The sequence below is a fragment of the Eubalaena glacialis genome, chromosome 15 (genome assembly GCF_028564815.1).
Source record: "Eubalaena glacialis isolate mEubGla1 chromosome 15, mEubGla1.1.hap2.+ XY, whole genome shotgun sequence".
In the NCBI taxonomy this organism is placed as follows: Eukaryota; Metazoa; Chordata; class Mammalia; order Artiodactyla; family Balaenidae; genus Eubalaena; species Eubalaena glacialis.
In genome coordinates this window covers 77,352,971-77,375,996 of record NC_083730.1, presented here as the reverse complement: position 1 = coordinate 77,375,996, position 23,026 = coordinate 77,352,971, and the positions used below count along the sequence as shown (strand labels likewise).

At 40.8% G+C, this 23,026-nt stretch overlaps 1 protein-coding gene across 4 annotated transcripts in view; it reads left to right on the top strand.

Annotated features, from left to right (window-relative positions):
- BICDL1 (BICD family like cargo adaptor 1) overlaps positions 1-23,026 on the top strand; it is a 95,243-nt gene that overhangs the window by 51,898 nt on the left and 20,319 nt on the right. For all 4 annotated transcript variants that reach the window (XM_061170147.1, XM_061170145.1, XM_061170148.1 and 1 more), the window contains exons 3-4: positions 17,279-17,395; positions 20,408-20,554. In XM_061170147.1, coding sequence (XP_061026130.1) covers positions 17,279-17,395; positions 20,408-20,554 — 264 coding nt within the window. The remainder of the gene's footprint in view (positions 1-17,278; positions 17,396-20,407; positions 20,555-23,026) is intronic.

The following is a 23,026-nucleotide window of genomic DNA, read 5'->3' as shown; positions in this document are numbered from 1 at the left end:
GGAAGCAGGGAGACCACTTAGGTGATGACTTACTGTAGTCAGTAGTCTAGGTGAACGATGATACTGGCCAGACCTAGGGTGGGAAAGTGGGGACAGAGAGTAGCGGTAGGATGATGGATATTTCTTTTGCTTCATAAATACTCATAATGCTTATGCCAAGCACTGTTCTAACAGCTTTATAAGCATCAACTCATTCATGCTCATAACAACCCTCTGAGGTAAATTTCAAAGGTACAGCCCACAGGATTTGTAGATGGATTGGATGTGGGTAGAAGGGGGAAAAAAAGGAATCTGTGATAATTCCTTTGTGTGGGCCTAAAACTTCTAAGAATGGAGTTGCCATCTCCTGAGAAAGGGAAGATGCAGGAAAAGCGTGTTGGGGTGGAGGGCCCTAGAACGAGGAGTTCAGTTTTCATACACATTGAGTTTGAGCTGCACATCAGCTATCCAACTGGATGTGTTGAGTAGGCAGTTAGATAGAGGAGCCTGAAGTTAGGGAAGAGGTCAGGGCTGGAGATAAGTTACAAAAGCGGTCTGAAAGCATTCAGGAAGAAGTGCCCACTGGAGGTCTGGTTGTTGCTGGTAAACCTAACCAGAGGTCGGTGTGAGGAGTCTTTTCCTGTGGGTGTGGTTGTAGAGTGGCATTTTCATTGGCTTTCAGATCAGACCTGCATTTGAATACTACCTCTATCATTTACTGATTAAATGACCTCAACTATGTGACTTAATCTCATTTAGCTTCACTTTCTTCATCCTTAAAACATGTTAACAGGACATATCCCATAGCATTGTTAAGATAAAATGAAATAACGTGTTACCTAGAGCAGTGCTTGGACATGGAAAGTGCTTAATAAATATTCATTATCTTTCTTTTCCTCAGATTTAGTTTGTTGCATTCAACCCAAACTAACAGAACATGGGCTTCTCTTCAGGATAAAATAAATGTGAATTTAAATATTTATTTGGCTGCATCGGATCTTAGATGCGGCATGCGGGATCTTTCGTTGCAGTGCGCAGGCTTCTCTCTAGTTGCGGCACGTGGGTGTCAGAGCGTGTGGACTCAGTAGTTGTGGCACAAGGGCTCTCTAGTTGTGGTGCACGGGCTCTAGAGCGTGGGCTTAGTTGCCCCGTGGCGGCATGTGGGATCTTAGTTCCCTGACCAGGGACTGAACCCACGTCCTCTGCATTGGAAGGCGGATTCTTAACCACTGGGCCACCAGGGAAGTCCCAAATAAATCTGAATTTAAAGCCTACTTCCATATATATACTTCTGGGGGTGCCTACTTAATGACAAGCTCCAAAAAGGATTTCGTTCAAATCTATTTTCTATCAATCAGTAATGACCTTATAAAAGAAAGACTTCTGTGAGGTTTATAGAAGGCACAGGGGAAGAAGTTGTGGGTTCTGAGTATTAAAAGATTCCACATGCAAAAGCAGAGTGAAAGTATATGTAGAAGAACCAATCAGCAAATCAGCAGATCAGTCATAGCTGATTTACATCAAAGCGTAAGTAAATCCGCCTGAGTCGTGGTGATGACCTATAGGAGGAAATAATGCCCTTTCCTGTGGATGGGCTATTTAAATCAAAGGGAATTATCTCATTAATTACCTGATGATCCTGCTGGAAATTTGCTAAAGGGACACTCCTGTGGTTTAGCTTAATCCCACTTCTGTTTTCTCCAGTCTTAGCTTGACTATCTCAAAAAGTACTTAAGGTGTTCAGATTTTATCTCATACAGTAAACATTTGAGCACCTACTATGTGCTGTATACGTTTTTAAGCAAAGATTAATATGAGTTCCAATTCCTGTTCTTAAGTCCTTCACAGTGTAAGAGAGAAAACACACATGTAAACAAGTAAACAGAACAGACTGTAGTAAACAAATAAACAGAATAGAGTATGTAATACTCAAAATAGAGTATTATTACAGGACTGCAAATAATGTAGTCATTTTACCCTAGGAGATTATAAAAGCGATACAGGTGTCACCTCTGAACTGGGCCATTGAGGTTAAGAATTTATCAGGTGAAAATTTTCAGGGAAAGGTATTCCAAGAAGGGAGCACACCATAAGCAAAATCATAGAGGCATGTACAGGGAAAAAAGAAAAAAGCATAATTTGATTAATAGTTTTGTTTTTATGGTGGTGGGAAGAAGAAATTGACCACCAGTTTGGAAAGCAAATTTTCCTTAACCCTTCTCCACCTCCAAACAGGAACATTTGAACATTCCAACCTTTTTTAAGGTCTAGATGAGTCCCTGGGTGAGCCATATGACCAAAAGAAATAAAAAACATTAATAATACTAGAATTTTCTTTCTTTATTAGGATTAGCTGTGACAGTTATTTTCTGAGGGAATCCTGAGTGTGTCCCTAGGACAACACCATTTGTCTTCTTGTGAAGGACTCCTAAGTGTCTACTTACCCCAACCCATTCCCATCACTGACCTAAATTAAAATTTAAGTAGAATGTCATTCAAAGTATCTATCTTCCCCCTCAGCCTTCCTGTTTATTATGAAAAGGTTCTCAGTTTCTTTTCCAGGTATCTCCATGTAATCTTTTGAAAGCATAAACATTTCGAATTCTGGGAAGTTTGCAGTGCTCATGGTATTTTCAACCTTGAGGGAACAGGAAGGCCTATTCCAAGACAGACATGTGCTTGCAGACAATGCAGTTCCTCAGTTTAGCTGGATAGTAATTCTTTTAGCTTGGCTACATTTCCATATCCACTCCCCTTTTCTACCCCTGAGACCTTTCAAGGTTTCTCTATGATCACCACACCACATCCATGGATAAAAGAGAGTGCCTAGATTCCCTGCATCTCGACCTCAGTGAGGGCTGTCATTCTCTCCAATCAATCTCTATGCCAAATTTTCTTAGGCTCTTTAAGATCTGCCCTCTTTTGTATTTAATCTTTTAGACTTTCTGGGCCAATGACTTGAACCTCAGGTCTTCAATCCAGTTGATCTTTGAGGTTATTAGAGCATTAATAGTGATGCAGACAATAGTAGCAACAGAACAGCTCGCACATGCAGTACTTACTGTGCACCAGGCACTCTTCTCAGCACTTTACATAGATTAATTTATCTCATCCTCACAACGGCCTTTTGAGGCAGTTACCACTTTATCCTCATTTTACAAGTGAGGAAACGAAGGCACAAAGAGTCCTGCAGTTTTGCCTGAGGTTACACAATGCCGTAACTGGTAGAGAAGAAAGACCATGTTCTTTTCAGAGCCTGAATTTGGAAGACAGTTTTCCCACAAGAGTTGAGTTTTATTCCTCTCTGTATCCTCAATTAAAAGCATAGAAAGCAAGTGTTTTATCCATGTTGGAGTTAGTGCAAAGTGCCAGGCCATCGAGTGAACACAGAGTATTGTGTTATTTTGGTTTAAAAAAGAAAAAAAAAAGACTACATGAATCAAAAGCTTTGATTATGAATACAGTATATTGGCAATATCTAGGGCCTGTTTTATTATATGAGTCCTCATGGAACATTTAAAAATAAAAATTTAAAAATCTATTCTCTCTGACTTCTTCTGAAATATTTTTTTTAAACTAGCAGTAGGGATCTGACATTGAATAATGGCCCTCCTTCAGAAACAAAAGTGGATTAACATTTCTCTTTTTTTTCTTTTTCAATTAAGGTCTTTGATGCTGAGGGATTGTGATAATGATGAAAAGGATGATAATAAAACAGTTATTGTGCTCTAATTTTAAAGTTCTTTCAAATAAAACAAAATTAGACATGGCCCCTATCTGGTAGGCGTACACTTTCTAAATGTCAAAGAGCAGCTTTCCACATATCTCATATAAGCAGGCATTCCCTCCCATGAGTAATAAACATTGCTAATGGCATCAGACTTTCCTCATTCTAGGGGATGAGTTTTTGGCATCCCTGAAAATCATCCAATATGTGACTCTTTGTTTTTGTCTGAAAGAAAAATAATGGTATTGAAATGGAAAGAAACTGAAAATAGTAGTCAAGCGCCAACTAGCTGTGTGATCTTAGGCAGGACCTTACTTTCGCTCACTCAAATCATATCAAAGGCCTCACTTTGTTGACCCATGCCTCAGTTTCATCAGCCACCAAATTAGGGGTTAGAGCCAGATAGTCTCTGAGGTTTCAACTTTCAAATTGCATGTTTTCCTTTGAGCAAATGTCAGTATTCTATTTGGAGTTTTCACTTTATCATAAATAATAGTAATAGCTATAACATATTACATATTTAGTCTGTGCTAAACATTTCATCTACATTATTGTTACCAGAGAGGGACCCCTTCAAGGGCCCAAGAGGGGCTCTTGTCTAACACTCAGAAATGAATTGTCCGAGGAGCCACACGTGCTGATGAAGCAAAAGACTATTGAAAAGTGGCGCTCAAGCGGAGAGCAGCGGGGTAAGGGAACCCAGGAGAACTGCTCTGCCTCGTCGTGGCTCGCAGTCTCAGGTTTTGTGGAGATGGGGGTTAATTTCCGGGTTGTCTCTGCCCGGTCGTTTTGCTCATGCCCACATTTGGTCTGACTCAGGGCTTTTCCTGGTGGCATGCACATCTCTCAGTATGGATTCCAGCGTGAGTGTTTCTGGGAGGTTAACAGGATATATTATGGGCTGGCATCTCCTCCCTCTTTTCGGCCCCTCCTGATTCTTCTGGTTGGCGGCAGTTTGTCAGTTCCTTGTTCCCTATTGGGACCTTCTCTTGTGAGACAACTTATGCAAGCAGTTATTTTCATGCCTGGCCAGGGCGGATGGTTCCGGTCCACGGTTCCCTAACATTATTTCATTTTAATGCTGGCATAACTGTTAAGGTAGATCTTTTAATCACCATTTTTCAGATGAGGAAACTGAGGTATAGTGGTTGTATAGTTTTCTCAAGATCACACAGCTGTATTCTTTGTTGTTCCTTCTCTTAAGACATCTACCATATTTTGTCTTGAGCTATTTGTGCATTTCTCATACTACCTGTCAGTATGTACAAATATTTATTCTGTACCTTATATTGGCTTCTTCATGAGTGTTCATCTCATTCTCCTTCAGCTACTTGAGGATGGAGATTGTGTCTTGTATTTTTTATATACCTCATAGGGACATGAAACTAAGTTTTCGAACTTTAAAAGTTTAAAAAATAATAATAATAACTTCTCTTCCCCCTCAATCTTTCTAAGCTTATGCTGTCTGAGGTTTGTTGTGATTGTTGTATCGCTCTCCCCAGCCTCATTATTACTAAAATTTCTGATCTTTATTTGATGTTAATTTTTTTTCTTTCACCTTTCTCCCTAGGTTGATATCTTATGAATTTACCTATTTTTAAATAAAATAACTTTATTTTCCCTAATTATTAAGATAATGCATACTACTATAGAATATTCAAACTTTATGACAAATTTTTTTCCAAAATGAACATCACTAGGAATCTCATCCTCTAAAGATAATCACTGATAGCATTTTGATGAACAGCCTTCCAGGCCTTCTATGCATGTGTGCACTTAAATAAACATATACACATAATCTTAGGTAAATAGGATCAAATATGCTGGGTTTTTTTCACTTTATATTACATTGTTGAAATCTTTCCATATTAATGCAAGTAATCAGTGCGTGGGTGATTCAGTGGTAGAATCCTCACCTGTCATATTAGTGCAGGTAGATGTATATAGCATTCCATTGCACTGATACATCCAATCTGCTAACAGTGGACACTTTGGCTGCCTCCAGTCTTTTACCATTGTGCAGTGAACATCCTTCTACATAAATCTTGGGTACAAAGTGAGTTTCATCTGTCTGCATCACATATCTGAACTAAGATAGTATTAATTAGTAAAGTAGTACAGCAGATGTCCATAGCCACACCATTATCATGTAACAGCATAAACTTACAAGAACCCAATAACCCAACATGGATTAGATGGGCAAATGTCTACCTGTAACAGGCATGGAACTTTGGGTTGTTCAGAAAAACAGATTCCCATTAAGCTAAAATAAAATGAAAAGCTTGATCAATATGAAACTTATCTTCATTTTGTTAAAATCTTAAATTTTTCACTCGAAAGAATTGTTAGGTGTTTGTTTCTGTGTTTGCTTTGGCTTGGTAGTAAAGTAGTACTTTGCAAAGTCTAGAGAGGATACTCTGTATTCTAAAGTGAAAAATAGAACTTGACAGGAAAACTGACTTTCTGATAAAACATAAACCATTCATTCTCCAAACATGTTTTAAGCACCAGTGATGTACTAAATAATGTGGATACTAGGGCTCAAAGTCTAGCAGGAGAGAGATTAAAATAGTTAATCTAGTTGAAACCCAAGATGAGAGACCAGGAAAAGAAAATGTTTTTCTTTGAATATTTGCAAGCATCAGTACTCTACTTACAATGTCTCAGGTTTGGTTTTGTTTTCTCATTCTCTAACCTTCTCTATCAACTGCATTGCTATTAAAATTTTAAGTCCCTGTTTTTTGTGATTTGTTTTTCCGTTCTTTTCAGTCATTCTCCCTAAATTGGTATCTCATTTGTTTACCTTTCAGTTACTCGTTATGTGACCCTTATGCATCCCTTCTGGCCCTCAGTTTCCTTATCTGTGCAATGAGGGAGTTCAAATAACTGGTTTGTTTTTTCTAGTAAGGTCCAGCTCCGACATTTTTAGAAACTAAAGTAGAGACCAGATCTGTCTTCCTCACTATTGTATCCCTAGTTCATAGCATAAATCTGGCCACACAGTAAAAGCTTAAATAAACTTTTGTTAACATTTTGACTTAAATTTGGGGGTCTGTGTGTCTACTCTAGTTCTTTGGAGATTTTTACTTTTGTTTTTTTTCATCCTATAGTAGCTATACTACTATACATTTAGACTTGATTCTTTTAATTGCTCAAGGGCAGTTTCTGTCAGCCATGAAAGATACTTAGTTCAGTTCAGTTCAGACATTTTTTGCATACTTATCATATGCCAGGCATTGTACTATCCACTGGGAATACAAAAATGAATTAGACTCAGTCACCCCTCACCTTAAAAAGCATAAAATGTGGTGAGGGAGAAGGATGCAAATGGATAACTGTAATAAAATGTAATACGTGCTCTGCTAGAGGTGTGTGTCCAGGGTGCTATGTGAACTCAAAGGATTGTTTTTTATTGCTAGACATCTTGTGTCATTTTCAGTCTGGTCAGTTGTATTTTATATTTTCCTGTTCCACAGAGATTTTTTTTTTTTTAAATAGTATACAGCTGTTTGTTTTTTTTTTTAAGATTTTTTTTTTTAATTAATTAATTAATTTATTTTTGTGTTGGGTCTTCGTTTCTGTGCGAGGGCTTTCTCTAGTTGTGGCAAGTGGGGGCCACTCTTCATCGCGGTGCGCGGGCCTCTCACTATCGCGGCCTCTCTTGTTGCGGAGCACAGGCTCCAGACACGCAGGCTCAGCAGTTGTGGCTCACGGGCCAAGCTGCTCCGTGGCATGTGGGATCTTCCCAGACCAGGGCTCGAACCCGTGTCCCCTGCATTGGCAGGCAGATTCTCAACCACTGCGCCACCAGGGAAGCCCCCCACAGAGATATTTTTAATCATGTCTTTTATTTATCTAAACATAATCACAGTTGTCTTATAATCTATATCTGCTAATTTTAGGATCTGAAGTCATTATGAATGTTTCTGTTGTTGTTTGTGCTGGTTCTTGCTCATGAGTCTTTGTTTCTATGGGTATTTTTGTTTTTGTTTTACTATAATCTGCTTATTTTTATTAGAAAATTATTTATGGAAATTATTTGATCTTTGGATGAAGTTACCATCCTTCAGAGATGACTTGTTTTCTCCTGCCAAGTGTCTAATGGCACTACCAATGCGGTATTTTTTTTTTTTTTTTTTAAATAATGTTAGCCTTATAAGGAAGTTAGGGAAAAAAATAGATATTCTCATATACCCTTCTTCTATTTTCCCCTAATACTAACATTTTACGTAACCATACTATAGTTATCAAAACCAATAAATTAACATTGAGGCAATATTAACTAATCTACATACCTACTGGAATTTTGCCAATTTTCCCATCAGCATCCTTTTTTTGGCCCAGGATCCAGCTCAACCTCCCATATTTAGTTGTCATGTTTATTTTGTCTCCTGCAATCTCTGACAGTTCTTCAGTGTTGGTTTGTTTTTCCTGAAGTTGGTACTTTTGAAGAGTAATGATGAATTGTTTTATAGAAGGTCCCTCAATTTGGGTTTGTCTAATGTTTTGCCATGATTAAATTAGGTTATGCAATTTTGCAGCAATAGCACAGAAATGCAGTTGTGCCCTTCTCTGTGTTTCATATTGAGGACATGAGGTGTTGATATATATATTCTTTTTACTGGTGATATTAACTTCTACCACTCGGCTAAGGTAGTATGTGTCAGGCTTCTCCACTGTGAAGTTACTCTTTTCCTCTTTGTAATCAATAAGTCTTATGGGGAGATACTTTGAGACCATATAAATATCCTGTTTCTCGTCAGACTTTTGCCCACCAGTTATTAGCATTCATCCTCTAGCTCTTTTTTTGTGTGTATTTATTTATTTATTTATTTGGCTGAGCCGGGTCTCAGTTGCAGCATGCGAACTCTTAGTTGCGGCATGTGGGATCTAGTTCCCTGACTAGGGATTGAACCTGGGCCCCCAGCATTGGGAGCATGGAGTCTCAGCCACTGGACCACCAAGGAAGTCCCCATCCTCTAGCTCTTGCCTGAAACAGTTATTACTGTGATGCTTGCCTAATGGTGATTTTCTGTCTCCAATGGTCCTTCTACATTTATTAATTGGAATTCTTCTGTAAGGAAGAGCTGCCTCTCTTCCCTTATTAATTAATTTATACAGTTATTTACTTATCATTGCGGACTCATGAATATTTATCTTATTCTACACATTATAATCCATTGCTGTCATTATTTGTTTTATTGATCATATGGTCCCAGCTTTAGCCATTGGGAGCTCCTTCGAGTTGACTCCTATGTCCACTCAGTGTACCTCCATCATTTTTGGAGCACTTCCTTTCTTTCTGGCATCACAAGATGTTCCAGGCTCATCTTGTATTTTTCCTTCCCCAACCCTGGAACAAGCCATTTCTCCAAGGAGCTTTAGTTCATTTATTAGAGATTGGTATATAGAAACCAATGTGAGCAGTAGAATGTCATTACTTTTAGGCCCTCTCAGAAGACAGAATTAGGAAATAAGTGTGTAAATGCTAACACATTCATAAACAGGTATCTATAATCATTTCTCAATCTCTCCATTTATATATGTATTAAAAACCGTAAATTCTTTCTGATGTCTCCAGTTCTAATCCAGTACCACAGAGTTCATGTTAGCCTTCCCTCTTCCCTTATTTGTTACTTTTTTTTCCACAAGAGAACCCGGTTCTCATTATCCATGGTACATTTACTTATTTGTTCAATTCTATTAAACACTACAGTAATGTTAGAATTGGTAAACCATACATCTGTGAGAAACAAGTTTATTAACTACAGTTCAATAGCTCTGTAGAGTTCTTTTTTCCCTGAACCTTACAGTATACAGTCAAAAGACTGTTTTCCAAAGCTATTTAAGTAAGTTATTTTCTTCTTGGCCCCCTACAGTTGTGGTTATGCTATTTATTTGTGGTGTAGTTAGGTTTATTTGTTACTGTTTGTGTTCCATTGGTTGGTTGTAATAATTTGCATATGTGAAATATTAATGTGACTCTGTCACTATCTTGTCAGCTCTTTGATGCTTTTAAGAGATCTTTTCCACTTTATCCAGTATTTTTAGCTGTTTTCAGTAGGAAGGTCAGTCCAAATAACCTAGCCCACCGTATTACCAGAAATGAAACCTCCTCTTTGGAAAGGTATTGGTGAAAATCTTACTATCTTTATATATTAAGTAAAATATAAATACAAAACAAACAACTTCTGAGTTTTATTTTTGAAAGGCTTTGGGAGGAATTGGCATACTAAAGCCTAGTGAGAACAAAAGGCTATCATACATTTTTGCATTTACTTACCATCTAGTAGATGGCTATTGCTTTTATTACTATAAATAATCAAGATAGCATATTACATGATAAGCCTCCTTTTTACTGTCAGTAGGCTCATGGCACCTATTACCAAATTTGAAAGTTTTTAACTATAAGACCTTGAAAGTAAGAAAATACAGACTTCAGGTTAATTGGATTTTCCAGTTAAGCAAAGGCTAATCATAAACCCATTTTCGGTTCAAATTAGTGTAGATTTTCTATTCTAAAGTATAATCATCTACTTTTCTGACTCAGTTTTTCCATTCTACTGGAAAACTTAGGTTTTCTATTCCACTTCTACTAGTAGTAAAGTTCTTCTGCCACCACCAAGGTGACACGTATTCATTATAATTGCAAAATATGGGAAAATCCCAGATGCCTAACAATAAGGGAGTGGGAAGGAAATCATAACATATCTACTTGATGGAATATTATGCAGTCACTTAAAGTGACGATTAAGAAGTGTAATGATAAATAACATGGAAATGTTTCTGATACCATGCTAAGTGAAAAATGAAAAAATCTATATGAGTAATATGATCGTGGGTAATTGTACATACACACATACATACACACATAGAAAGATTGGGGGAAAATCAACAAAATGTATTTTCAAAACAAACCCATATTCTGGGGTTCTGTTACAGAAACTGAAAATTGAAAAATAGGGACTTCCTTGGCAGTCCAGTGGTTAGGACTATGTGCTTCCTACTGCAGGGGGTGCGGTGGGATCGATCCCTGGTCGGGCAGCTAAGATCCTGTGTGCCGCGTGCTGCGACCCAAAAAGAAACAAAAAACAAAAAGGATAACCTACGGACTGGGAGAAAATATTTGCAAATGATGCAACTAACAGGGCTTAATTTCCAAGTTATACAAACAGCTCATACAGCTCAATATCAAAAAAAAAAAGAAAAAAAAGCAAACAACCTCATCAAAAAATGGGCGGAAGACCTAAATAAACATTTCTCCAAAGAAGACATACAAATGGGCAACAGGCACTTGAAAAGATGCGCAACATCACTAATTATTAGAGAAATGCAAATCAAAACTATAATGAAGTACCACCAAACACCAGTCAGAATGGCCATCATCAAAATGTCTACAAATAGTAAGTGCTGGAGAAGGTGTGGAGAAAAGGGAACCCTCCTGTACTGATGGTGGGAATGTAAATTGGGGCAGCCACTATGGAGAACAATATGGAAGTTCCATAAAAAACTAAAAATAGAGTTATCATATGATCCAGCAATCCCAGTCCTGGCCTTATAGTCAGAAAAGATGAAAACTCTAATTCAAAAAGATACATGCACCCCAGTGTTCAAAGCAGCACTATTTACAATAGCCAAGTCATAGAAGCAACCCTAAATGTCCATCAACAGCTGAATGGATAAAGAAGCTGTGCAATACACACACACACACACACACACACACACACACACACAAATGGAATATTACTCAACCATAAAAATGAATGGACTATTGTCTTTTGCAGCAACATGGATGGACCTAAAGATTATCTTACTAAGTGAAGAAAGTCAGAGGAAAACAAATATATGATATCACTTATATGTGGAATCTAAAGAAATAATACAAATGAACTTATTTACAAAAATAGAAACAAACTCACAGACATAGAAAACAAATTTATGGGATTAATAGATCCACACTATTATATATAAAATAAACAACAAGGACTTACTGCATAGCACAGGAAACTATATTCAATATCTTGTAATAACCTATAGTGGAAAAGAATCTGAAAAAGAATGTGTGTGTGTGTGTATAACTGAATCTCTTTGCTGTACAACTGAATAACACATACTGTAAATCAATCATACTTCAATTAAAAAATAAAAATAAAATGGTAGATCTCTCCTACTATAATTTCTAAGTTAATTGGCTCATTTTTTTTCTTTTCACAAATAAGTTAAATGGATGCTCATGTGTAACTAATGCAACTTCCTTGCCTCCATTTAACAAGAAAGTATATAGTTGGTACTCCTCTGGTGGCGCAGTGGTTAAGAATCTGCCTGCCAGTGCAGGGGACACGGGTTCGATCCCTGGTCCGGGGAGATCCCACATGCTGCAGAGCAACTAAGCCCGTGTGCCACAACTACTGAAGCCCATGTGCTCCCGCATCTACTGAGCCCGAGTGCTGCAACTAATGAGCCCACATGCTGCAACTACTGAAGCCCAAGCACCTAGAGCCCGTGCTCTGTAGCAAGAGAAGCCACCTCAATGAGAAGCCCGCGCACCACAACAAAGAGTAGCCCCCGCTTGCCACAACTAGAGAAAACCCACACACAGCAATGAAGACCCAATGCAGCCAAAAATAAAAATAAAATTTAAAAAAAGTATATAGTTAACAGTTCTACTTTGGCCAGTTTAAACAAATTTAAAATGTTACAGTTTAGTGAAATATTCTTACATTGCTAATCATGTCAATAGGAAAAGTAATCATGGAACAGCTCTGCTCAGTGGAGAGAAAGTAATCTGTCCTAGATGGTACTTGACCAAATCAAGCATATTGGGCAGAAGGAACACACTGTCAGTTTTTTTTTGCCAATTTGAGGATTAATTAAATAATAAATAATTACCTGAGCACTCAGATTATAAAAGTAGTTCATTTCAGATAGTTCAAGAAATGTATGTGTTAAACTTTTCAGCATTCTTTAACAGAACTAGAGTTATTTCTTGAATGTCTTTTTTTCTTTATTCAATCTTTATGCAATGAAAGTAAAAGAGATGTTTTTGAGAACATTAGAAATAAGTATCTAAAGATTAAAACATTTCATAATACCCAGTGGTGGCAAGGTATTAGGAAGCAGGCATATTTATACTCTGTCAGTAGGGGTACAGTAAATTGATCCAACATTTTTGGAGGACAGTTTGGCAGTGCCTATAAAAATGAATATGCATTCCTTTTATCTAGTAATTCCACTTATAGGAATTTATTCACTTATAGGGTATTCTCCCACAGGTACAAAGATTGATTAGCAAGGATATTTTTTGAAAGCACTGTTTATAATAACAAAGAATTGAAGTACTCTATAAATGCTCATAAGCAGGGACTAGTTAAGTTAATTATGGTATATTCATATAACTAAATGCCAGATAACTGTTAAAAAGAATAAGGTAGATTTACATATTGACATAGAAAGATGTTAAAACACTATATGTATTTTTTTTAATTATTTATTTATTTTTAGCTGTGTTGGGTCTTCGTTTCTGTGCAAGGGCTTTCTCTAGTTGAGGCAAGTGGGGGCCACTCTTCATCACGGTGCGCGGGCCTCTCACTATTGCGGCCTCTCTTGTTGCGGAGCACAGGCTCCAGACGTGCAGGCTCAGTAGTTGTGGTTCACGGGCCCAGTTGCTCCGCGGCATGTGGGATCTTCCCAGACCAGGGCTCGAGCCCGCGTCCCCTGCATTGGCAGGCAGACTCTCAACCACTGCGCCACCAGGGAAGCCCTATATGTATTTTTAAAGCCAAAATTTTAGTAATGTTTTAGATAGATAGATATGAATAGAAAATTTCTACAAAGACTCACAAGAAGTATCTCTAATATGGATGATATTAGATATATCACTAGAGAGTGGTACTGCTGATTAGGAATAAGTGGAGACTTAAACTTTCATTTCAGTCCTTCAGTTCGTCTTAATTTGTTTTACTCTGAACATTTGTTGCTCTTTTTTTTTTTTTTTTTAATATTAGGCTGCGCCGGGTGTTAGTTGCAGCATGTGGACTTCTTAGTTGCAGCATGCAGACTGGGCTCTTAGTTGCGGCATGCATGTGGGATCTAGTTCCCCGACCAGGGATCGAACCCAGGCCTCCTGCACTGGGAGCACGGAGTCTTAGCCACTGGACCACCAGGGAAGTCACCTGTTACTCTTATTATTTAAAAAAATTTAAGAGTTTAAGAATAAAAGAATACCTGAGCTAAAAGCATACCATCTTTTTTTATATTCACCTATGATTATAGATGTCATTCTCTGCCACAGTTTTGCCACAGCTGTTACTGGCTGCTTAATCAGGCATGGTAGCCAAAACTCATCATTTTGAGAAGTAAACTGTAAGTCCCATGCCTGTCATTTTCTGCTTTCAAAATGAATTAATATATAATTAATATAACACCACCACCACCAAAAAAGTTCCCAGGGCCATGACTAGCTGCCCTAAACCTAGAAGGAGAAAGTTTTTTATCTCCAAGAGAGGTATGGCTCCTGGATATTAAATAGCTTATCTTTGCAAGGCCACCAGGAGAACAGAACTGAAAGGTATGGCTGCCGAATATTTCTGTATTTCCCTATATTTTTTAGCTTGACCTTCATGATGTTGGCCAAGTCACCTAACAGGCTGTTCTCAGTGGACTTGTGTGTATGACAGCTCCTTATAACATACACATGGTGTTCTCAGTACCTGAGTTTTTTTAAAAAACAAACAACTGATCCTAGTTGCCCTAAACTTGTAGCAATGCGATATTTCTTTCCTTTCTTTATTTCCCTACACTTCAGTGATTAGACTCAATCCCACAAAGTCCTGAATTACAAATAGGGAAATGGGCATACCTTCAAACCTGCCCTTTTTGTGTTACAGTGTAAAGGAGGAATATGTCTATAAATTGGGAAAGTGAGACTCAAAGAGGTTAAATGACTCATATAACTCATACCCATATCTATGGTAGGACGGGAACTCTTAACCCTGACCATCTGACCCTTAACTTTTTTTTCCTTTCATCATACATCCCTCCTCTCAGGAGCAGAGCAGATCTCTTCAGAAAGACCACTGTTATTCTGGCTTACTCTCCTACTTGAAGAACTTCAAAGAAGCTCTGAAATCCACTATAGAACTAAAATTGGCTTTGTAACCTTTCTGATACTTTGTTCAGAAAGCATTTAGAACATTAGAGTTATGTCAAACTTCAGAGATTATTATTTATGTGCAGAAATAGCTAATATTCATTCTGGTAGTCAGGTCTAAGTATCTGAGCCAGTTTCCATCTCTGAAAAAGAAGGAAATAATATACTTTGGAAGGTGCATTAGCTCCTTGCAGATGGTACTTATATGTCTGATTGATCCATTCCCCTCCATCACCATCACAGACAAATGACTGGCCACCTGGCTGGAGGTGGCCATGGTGTGGTGGGAGAGCACAGAACCGGGAGGCTGAAGACCAGGGCAGTGCCACTCCTCTCAGCCTCCACCTCCTTGTCTGCAAAATGAGGCCATCAATTCCTGCTTCTTAGGGCTGTTGGAGATTCATATGAGAGCTGTAGGTTAGAAGTCTTTGTGAACAGTATATCCTTGGGCACATCTGAGGAGTCAGACAATTAAAGGAAACATTATAACATAGTGGTTAGGAGCTGAGACTTTGGTGTCATGCTTCCTGGAGGGAAGAGACAAATTTTATTTCTAGGAAGATCACTTTGAGAGGAGACTGTCTACAGGAGCATTTCTGATACCACCTGGGCTAGATTTGTAGCCCTCAGTGCATCTCTTTGGTTGTCTCATGATTCATGTCAAGGCAGTGATGCTCAGAATGAGGTCAGCTGCCTGAATTACCCAGTGCTTTGTAATCTGAACATATTTGAAACCCTGATAGTCAACTGAATTCAGTATAGGCAATCGAACTGCAGCATTTATAAGAGGAAATTTTCCTTATGGGCCCTAAATTCTATTTGAAGAAATTTCAAGAGTCATAAATAAAATTGCTTAGTATTAAAAAAAAGAAGAAGAAGAAAAGAAAGAAAAACAGCCTTTCTAAATGGGACTCATGAAGTTGGTTTCAATAGTGAGTGATAGAAATAGGAAAAACTATTTCAAGATACTATGTAAGAAGGCAGTATTGCAGTCCTAATTTCGGAGTAAGACAACCCAAAGTTTACCATTCTGATGGTGTCATTCACTAAAATGGGCAAGTTCCCTCACTTCCCTGAGCCTGTTGCCTTGGTAGTAAGTTGAGGGTGACAGGCCCTACTTTGGTTGTGACAGTTGAGGTAAAGCATTTAGCACAGTTCTTGGCACATTAGTGAAGTACCTAATAAATAATACTAATTTTATTTTAGGCAAGGATGACTAATATTGTGTTTCTAAGTGATTAAGAAACAAGCTGGTAGTGTCTAAAATTAAATTTAGAATAAGGAAGAAAAAGATGTTTTGATTTTCTTTTGTTGTATGTTTTGTAATTGTTTAAAAATTAGCACTAGAGGTTGATTTTTGTGGCTCTGTAGTCTGGGGCGGGGGGCACGTTTGTTGAATCTATGGAACCAAAAAAAGATGGACAATTGATTATACAGCACTTGAAGATAAAAGGAACTATTGAACGTATAACCATTACTGTAAGAGCCTCATTGAACAACTAGCCTACCATTTCAACATTATTACCACCCCACCTCCTCTGAAAGCCTTTCCCAACCATTTCTGCACACCGTGATCTTTCCTGAGAACGCATAAAGCTTACTGACCCTATTTGGCCTCAGAAAAGCACTGAGGCAGTTACTTAACCTGTCCTGTGGCTCTCCTCCACAGGGCAGGGTTCAGGGCTTTCCTCAGTGGGGGCTGGGCTGGGCCCTCCGGAGGATGACTGAGTTCATATCTTTCCAAGGGTGCATTCTTTCAAAGTACTCTCCTGCATATTCAAGAGAAGGTGCTGACACACCGAATGGTATTTGGTGTTTGCTGTGTTTCAGCATTAGAGAATAAATGGATTAGGGTGGGAAACGAGCACCTCAGCCAGCACTCCCCAGAGAATCGAAAGTTCCTTGAGGAATGAACAGCAAAAATCTTAACAGACATGACAGGGTATTTTAAATAGTACCCATGTTGACTGTAAGTAAGAAATACAGACAGAGATGATTTGCCTGGGCCCCACTAAGGAAATGTATGGGAGAAATAAAGGAATTTCTAAGGTATTAGGTATATCAGTCTTATTCTTCCATGTAAAATACTGAGAATGTCTCTCAATTTAGATGTTTGCTGAGCTTCTGCTGTGTGCAGAATCATAATGATGATAACTAACATTTGAGAACTTACAATTTTCTAGGCCTGTTTCCTCTGATCAGCAAAGTGGTCTTAGACCTAGACAGAGTCATTCATGGTGGAGGTAGGGATAGGGGTTAGTCTTGTTTGGGTGTGAGGGAACAAAGGGACCAGGGATGGGAAACCAGTTTCTCATCGTGTACTTGTAGAATAGAGTTGCAAAGAGATGCTTGAGAAATGAAAGGCAAATCAGGCCTCTTTTGTACAACCTCTAAATCAGCTCTATGGTCTCTTCTGCTTGCAGGCATCAGAAGTTGAGAGACAGCTATCCATGCAAGTCCATGCCCTCAGAGAAGACTTTCGGGAGAAAAACTCATCAACCAACCAGCACATCATCCGACTCGAAAGCCTTCAGGCCGAGGTGAGCCTCCCCCTGCAGCAGTGCTTGGATGGAAGTGCTTTTCTCATTGGAGGTGCCGTGCCAGGTCTTTTAGACAAGGAGCCCTCTGAACAAAAACCTGCTCTATCTAAAATCTCTAGGGAGACATATCTGTGAGAAACTGAATGGGGAACACTTGACCATGTTCCTCCGCGTAGCCTGTTGTCTAGAAAAATAAGGTTGCTCAGAGTTACTGCTGAGTGTGTTGAAATTATGAATGCCCTACTTTTTACTGAGTATGTTGATCCCTCAAAGAACATCCATGCCAATCCTAAATAGAAGGTTGGAAAGGGAATCCTCCCTTCCTCCATTCCATTTGGGTCCAGTTCAGTCCATCTTAATAGGGCCTATTATTCTCACCTATAAACTGAGAGTAATAGAAGTGTCTACTTCATAGGGTTGTTGTGAGGATCTGATGAGTTAATACTTGGAAAGCACTGTGTGTGGTGTTTGGAAGAAAGTAATGTTATTGAAAGTATATGAGAGGGCAGGCAGGGTCTATGGCCTGAGTGGGCCAGAGGGGGAAAAAAAGTAGCACTCGGGACAATACTGTGCGAATCCAGTTGTGGGGAGGAGAGGGGAGGGGTCATATCACCAGCCCAAATGGGGGCTCTCTCCTGAGGAGGCTTCCACCTAATCTGCTCCCACGGCCCCTCAGCCAAGTGTCCGAACAGCAGCCCTTTGGCTGAGTCACACTTTGAGGGACGGTCTAGCGCCACATGATCGTGCACCCCGACTGTGGTGAAGGAACCAGCCAGCGTGGTCAGGCCCAAGAGGCCCAGATGGCTGCTCTCCTGCTTCATAAATGACATGAAGATGTTTTTCCTAAAGTCTGTCAATATCTTCTCTTTTCTCCTGGCTCTCACTCCCTTCCTTCTTCCTTTCCCTTGGAATTCCCACTGGTATTGAGCAGCAGGTTCTTGAAGTAAGTAGTTTGTGCTGGTGGGTTTGGCATGCCTGTCTGTGACGGTTTGTGTGCATGATGTGCTGTTCGACCACCTCTGCCAAAGTCTGACTCCATCGAGTTGCCTGTTTTCCTTTCCCCACCACCCCCAATTCACTGTTTCTAGACCCTCATGACACAGGGTCTTTCCCAGGAATATTTATGGCCAGATTTGGTCCCAAGTTTCAGGGTGTGTAGGATGGGGTGAGGGAGTTGGCTGCCTAATGCCAATTCCTTGCTTCATCCAGTAACACTGCTACTTTTAAAAGCCAAGCTATGAAATTGTTTATTTCAAATAAGTTACTTCACATAGCGCTGAACTGCTAAGTTTTTTTAAGGGGTGGGGTTGTGTATCAGAACCATATTACCTCATGACTTCACTGAGTGGAACTTGGGAAACAAAGGTGATCCATGGGAAGGAAAATGTAAAGGTCAGAGGGTATTTAAATGAAAACCAACTAGAGTAAGAATTCCCTTCATGTGGGTAACGCTGCTTAAGTGTGGGGAATAGTGGACCCATTCACAAAAGGGCCTGCTCCTTTCGGTCCCTTACCCACGTGCACACTTGAGAGACAGTGTTTCTTTGTTTGGCCAGATACCTGATCCCTCTGGACAAAGGCCACATACTTCATTTCCCCAGGACAGGATCCTATCTGATGGGTGGGTGGCCAGGGAAGATCTGTGCCCTATGAACAGAATTCAGAGAGTGAGAACAGCCAAAAAGCAGGGGGAAGGTAAAGATTTCAGAGGACTTGGGACAAGTTAGACATTTATTTCCAAATCTCCCCTGGAAACAGTCTGAGGTTGGTCCTTTTAGTGAATTGTTGTCATGCTAGACTAGAGAGCGTGGAGAACATCTTAAACACAACAGGAGAATATTCACAAGAAACTGGTTGAGAGATCAGTCTAGCAGGGAACTGATAAATGGGAGGAGCTGGGGGACCTGCAGGACTCCAAAAGTTCCCAAGGCCACTAGCAATGGAAGGGATTTGGGAAGGCTTCCCATAGCCCCTGAGCAGAGCAGCGTTCTTGGGCTGAAGCATTGCTGGCCTTGGGGAGTGCTGGGCGGCTTCTTACCCAGCATCTCTTTCCTCTTTTCCTCTGCTTTCTCACTGAAATGGAAGAGACAAGACAGACCTTCCTAAAAGAAGGTCTGTATCTTTCTTGAGACTAGCTAGATACTCAGTGTACAAACATATCAACCTGTTTAATAAAAAGAGAAAAATTGCTTCTATTCACAAATTTCTTGCTCAAGCAAAAGATACTTTAAGTAAAATCAGTTATTTACTAGTGTCCATGTCGTGTCCCTTCCCAGGACACGGGCTGATGCAGGCACTGCTATGTTTTCTGTATCCTGCTGGCTCCCCCGTTAACCCGGGGTCTGGACCATGACTCTAGAGCCAGACCTGCCAGCAGTGGGGGAAGGACAAAGGAGAGACATAGAATATGAGAATACAGCGGCTCCAGAGGCTGTCTTGGGCATTTTCTTTTGCTCAGGACTTGAGAAAGAAGAATGGTCCCGCAGATTAGGTTCCACTGCCCCATAAACTGTGGGGTTGAAGTAAAGTTGTAGGCAGGGGACTTCCCTGGTGGTCCAGTGGTTAAGGCTCCACGCTTCCACTGCAGGGGGCACGGGTTCGATCCCTGGTCAGGGAACTAAGATCCCACATGCCGTGCGGCAGGGCCAAAAAAAAGTTATAGGCAGCAAGGTGGGACCCTCCTCTGTCTTATCTGTGGAATTTCCAGAGAGCACTAACCTTCCTTGCCTCTGCCTGGCACCCCACATTCGAGTTTCCCCAAAGTTCAACTCCTACCCCTTCCCAGACAGGTTTCCAAAGGGGAGGGGTTTTCTCCTCAGCTTAAGAGTTCACAGCTGTTCCTTCAGAGGTGGAGGCACTAGGCCCCTGGGCAGAGCACTTGGAGAGACACCTGCCTTCATGTTCCGGGGCTGGTCCCTCCCTCCCTACTTATCAGCCGGGGCTGGTCCCTCCCTCCCTACTTATCAGCCCGGTGTAACTCCGCACCACCCTCGTGGCTCTCCACCCTTTCAGATCAAGATGCTGTCGGATCGGAAACGGGAGCTGGAGCACCGTCTCAGTGCCACCTTAGAGGAGAATGACCTGCTCCAAGGGACTGTGGAGGAGCTACAGGACCGGGTGCTGATCCTGGAGAGGCAGGGCCATGACAAAGACCTCCAGGTACTGGGGCAGAGAAGCAATCACGTAGGACCAGGGTCAGATCAAAGGAGTGCTTAGCTGCCCAGCCAAAGGGAAAGGCTGGGAGGCCAGTGCCACCACCGGGGTCAAGAGTGGGTAAAGCTGAGGTCTCTCCTTGGGCCTGGTTGTGGTTCTCCTCAGGCTCTGCTAACTGGGCTGGTCTTTCTCTGCCGAGAACAAGTGCATTGCTACCACAGGTCACCCTTCCAATTTGTTCTGAGCCACTGGCCCCAGGAGCAGTTTCACTGAGTTCTTTCTGGGCTGTTAACATGACTGGAACACCAGGAGTGCTGTTCTGCCTCCTGGGGTTTGTGAAACCTGCCGGAGATTTCAGACAGAGCCTGTGACTCTGTGCTTGGCTCACAGTGCTCTCTGCTGCTGCTTCCCCAGGCTCATGCATTTAGTTGGCTGGCACTGAACAGAAACCAAGAAGCTGCCCACTGAACACAGCAAGACTTATATCCTGATTCTGCCAGTTGTTAACAAAGGCACAGGCTGACCCCTCTATGAGCCTAATTAGCCTCTTTTTTCTTCCTAAAGGAAATTGCTTCATGGCTATATTTGTACTTGTTTGGGAACTGCCACCAGGCCTCAGCTGAATCCCAAAGCTCACACTTGACAGGAAACAACCCCCTAAACAAAAAGATAATCACTCAGCCTCCCCAGAAATAGAGTGTAGCACCTGCTGCCGAGAAAGCTTTGCTGTGCTAGCCTAGGACCACTGGGACCAGTGGCTAAGAATGCGCTGCTTCCCCTTGGGCGTCCTCTGAGTGTGCCAGGGAGCGGAGTAGATTGCAACGGTGCCATTCGTGTGGAAGTGGTCAGCCAAGTATACTCGAGCGCCAGGCGTGTCCCCACCCAAAGGCCAGGCCTCAGAAGGCCCCACTGGGCTCAACAGTTGGCTGTTGAGGAAAGCCCTGGGTTGTGGGATAAGGAGACCTCTTAGGCTAAGGTCACTTGACACCATCAGTTAAACGGCCATCTGAGTAATTAACCTCTTTAAGGGCAAATTAACAGTTTTTCTCTCTCCATGCTTTTATACCTTCAGCTCAGAACTTTGTATAAAGTGGGGCCTCAGTAAATGTTGAATAGAAAATGATGCTGGCTAAAGCCTCACAGCAGTTTTCAAAATGGAAAGGAGTTTGCTCATATTTTAAGGTTGACGACGATAATAGCCATGAACATCTGTATGCCGCTTTACAGAGAACAGAGTGTTTTTGCATATATTCTAAAACTGAGGCTTAGAAAGATGAATCCTTTATCCTAAGAAGTGTAGTAAGTCCTTGGTAGAATCCATAAGAGGACCCTCCTACCTGCTTTACCTGGTGCTCAATGATAGCTTCCAGTGTATCACTTGGCCTCTGCAAGTCAGTGTTTCACCAGCATTTATTACCCCATCAAGCACTCTCCTGAGGGTTGCTGAGGTAGAGTATGGAGAGGAGAAGGAAAAGAAGTACAGAAAAATGGGAAAATGGCCCTGCCTAAAACAAACTTATAGTCCAGCATGAATTCACAAATGAAAAGTCCTTATTTCGTATCAAGAATGGGAGACCTGGAGATGGGGAAGAGCCAGGACCAGTGTGGACCATGCAGTGCCTGGCTGGCACAGTGGGCTGTATGTTCTCTAGCAGCCAGAGTCCCCAGTCACACTGTGTTCACATCCTCACCATCTGCACACTCGCTGTCTTCCGATTGGGCTTCTTCAAGAGTAAGAGCGTATCACTAGTGCAGGACCTACATCAAGTCAGGGAGTTCCCACCTTGATTTGGAAAATCTGCATTTATGGGCTGAAATCTCATCTTTCTGAACTATTTGTAATTTTTTTCCTTCTATTCATAAAAAACTCTCCTTAAGGTGTTGCTAATTAGTTCTATTGATGAAATGGCCTGTACTGATACAGAAATAGAAATTTCAGCTCACTCAGGGAGTAGGTGAATGGTCCTAAGTCACACTTGTAAAACGTAGAGCTAGTGGCCTTGGAATATATCTAATCCCATGATTTTAATCCTTTTACTCAGACAAGGGATGAGAGGAAGGCTGAGCAGGCAGGGCAACAGGCCTGCCACAAGCAGAGTAGCCCCCTTTAATCTGGTTCACTATGTAACTGGGGTTCTACTGTCAAACACAGATTTTTAAACCACTGATCAAATCCAACTCTGATTTTTTTTTTCAGGCTGAGCAGTGATAAAAATTATTATTTATTGAGCACCCAGTAAATTTAAAAATCAGGCATTTTGCTGAACTCTTAATACCCAGTAAGGGATTTGTCCCTGTGAGGGCAACTTAACTGCCCTATTTCATACCAAGCTGAGCATCTTATAAATGTGTGCAGGGGCCTCGTCCCAATCAGTGGGTGGCTTTCATCAGCAGAGAATACAGGCCCCGCTTACTGTAGGGACCCGGGAAGCAAATCACCTGGAGTCTAGACCTCGCTCTGACTCTGGGTGTGTACCA